The sequence below is a fragment of the Trachymyrmex cornetzi genome, unplaced genomic scaffold (genome assembly GCF_001594075.2).
Source record: "Trachymyrmex cornetzi isolate Tcor2-1 unplaced genomic scaffold, Tcor1.1 scaffold483, whole genome shotgun sequence".
NCBI lineage: Eukaryota > Metazoa > Arthropoda > Insecta > Hymenoptera > Formicidae > Trachymyrmex > Trachymyrmex cornetzi.
The window spans coordinates 3427-5555 of NW_017299652.1; the positions used below are offsets into that span (position 1 = coordinate 3427).

Consider the following 2129-nt stretch of genomic DNA (forward strand, 5'->3'; position numbering starts at 1 on the left):
AAAACCATTTAACGCGTTCTTTAGCTAAATTGTTATTTGTTTTTTTATTAGCTGAACAAAAATTCAATTTATTTATTAATGTTTTTACTCTTTCATTAATGGTATCGAATATAAAATTTAGTGGATAATTGTTTTCTAAAAGTATCCTAACAACAAATTCAAGATTCTTTTTGTGAAATTGTGGATATGAAATATAAAAGGTTTTATCTACCAGATTGAAAATTATACCTTTCTTTTGCGAGATTGGATGCTGAGACAAAAAATTCAAAATTCTTCCCGAAAATGTTGGTTTTTGATACCAGTCAAATATTAATGAGTTATTTTTTAAAATTATAGTTGTGTCCAAAAAATTGATAGAATTACCACCCACTTCCAAGGTGAATTGTAACCTTGGATGGAATGAATTAAATTTTTCAAGAATAGAATCAATTTTAGAATTCGGTAAACAAAGAACGATGTCGTCTACATACCTGTAATAGAATGGTATATAATATTGAATATTACTCAACACCCAATTCTCTAAATCCATCATAACTAAGTTAGCAACAATCAGAGAAAGCGGTAAACCCATAGGCGTTCCAAAAGTCTGTTTGTAAAATTGATTGTCAAACGTGAAAAAAGTTGAATCCAACACTAAGCGAACAGCTTTGATAAATTCATTTTTCGGTAAATTACAATTCTTGCAAATAACGTCCCATCTATTGGAAAGAGCATCTATTGCTAAATCCGTTGGAGTGTTAGTGTAGAGTGATATTACATCCAAACTAAACCCATGATTAATTTTAATGTTTTTTAATTTTTGAACTAATTCAAAACTGTTCTCGATGTTATATTACATCCCGATAAAATTCTCTCTTTCGTTATTATAAATATATGATTCATACCTTATTTTTATTTTATCTCTAGGTTAATATTTCGTCATGGTCTTGATATTTCGTCCCTATTTTATCTTTATTTCGAAACCGAAAATTCCGTTTCTGTTTTATAGGGGGGTATATCTTTTTCTTTATTTAAACATTCAAACCAACAGATAGATCACGTATGTACCTTTATGCGTCACACAGATTATCTACTGTAAAAAATGTCTAAGAATATTCCACGATCTTTTTCAAAGAAGCATTTCTATTAAATAATAAATAAAAGCGTATATTAACAGTATATTAGTGATAATGTATGTTACATTTGTGTTTACAAATTAAGAAATTAGTAATAAAATAGAAATCTTCCTGAATGCGAGGACGAATATCTTTTTCTTCCTTTTTTCTTGTTTCTTCCAATGAAATCAAACTAATATTAGATATATAATTCAGAATGTAATAGATTCGCCTCGCATAAGGATGTTAGATAAGGAAAACCGAATTTTTATTATAAATTAAAACTCTCAACTATTACCTATTAAGACTAAACTTGTAGAGTGGGGAGTAGGGCTTACGCGGAGCCGTGCTACCTTATCTTAAGGAACCAAGCGCGAGTATAGGTCCTACCAAATTTTGAGGAGTGTTGATTGGTCCTGAAAAGACACTCCCATATTCATTTCCAAAATATAAAAGGAGTAGATATACAAGGGGGGTTTTGGACCACGGATACAGCCGCCTGGCTACCACCAGGCGGCGCTGGCGTCGCGGTCGCGAGAGGAACTACGGCGCGGGGGTGGAGGGGAGAGGATGGAGAAGACATGCTTGATGGCGCGGGGGAGGAGGGGAGAGGAGGGGAAAGGACCCGACGCTATCGGTGTTTACATAAACACTAGTAGCAATAATACGTGCCGCCATGCTGTGACACCGTGTATCATTGGGACCCTACTTACGTGAACGACAAAATTTTTATTCACATATTACTACATCGAGTTTTTCTTCTTGCGTATTAAAAACTAAAGCCAGTAGCTCGCAATCGACGAGCTGATACTTGTTAAAGAAGTAGCTATCGCGTATTTTTAATTCATCTTTGTCGATATACGACGCCAATTTTTCTAAACTTGTATTTAGAAACTTGAAGGAATCCATAAACCTTAATTTTACGCAATTTCTTTGAAAATTCTTTTCATTTTTGTCTTTGGTGCTATCTACATGTTTAGTGAATAAAATATATTTTTCCTTCGTTATCGGAAGGAGATCTACATTTCCATCGTA

General features: G+C 33.2%; 1 protein-coding gene across 1 annotated transcript in view; it reads right to left on the reverse strand.

The window, feature by feature from the left end:
- Positions 1-470: 470 nt before the first annotated feature.
- Positions 471-2129, reverse strand: part of LOC108765343 (uncharacterized) — a gene marked incomplete at its 3' end in the record, with an annotated part of 2836 nt that continues 1177 nt past the window's right edge. The window contains exon 3 of the mRNA XM_018514021.1: positions 471-764. Within this exon, the coding sequence (XP_018369523.1) occupies positions 471-764 (294 nt within the window). The remainder of the gene's footprint in view (positions 765-2129) is intronic.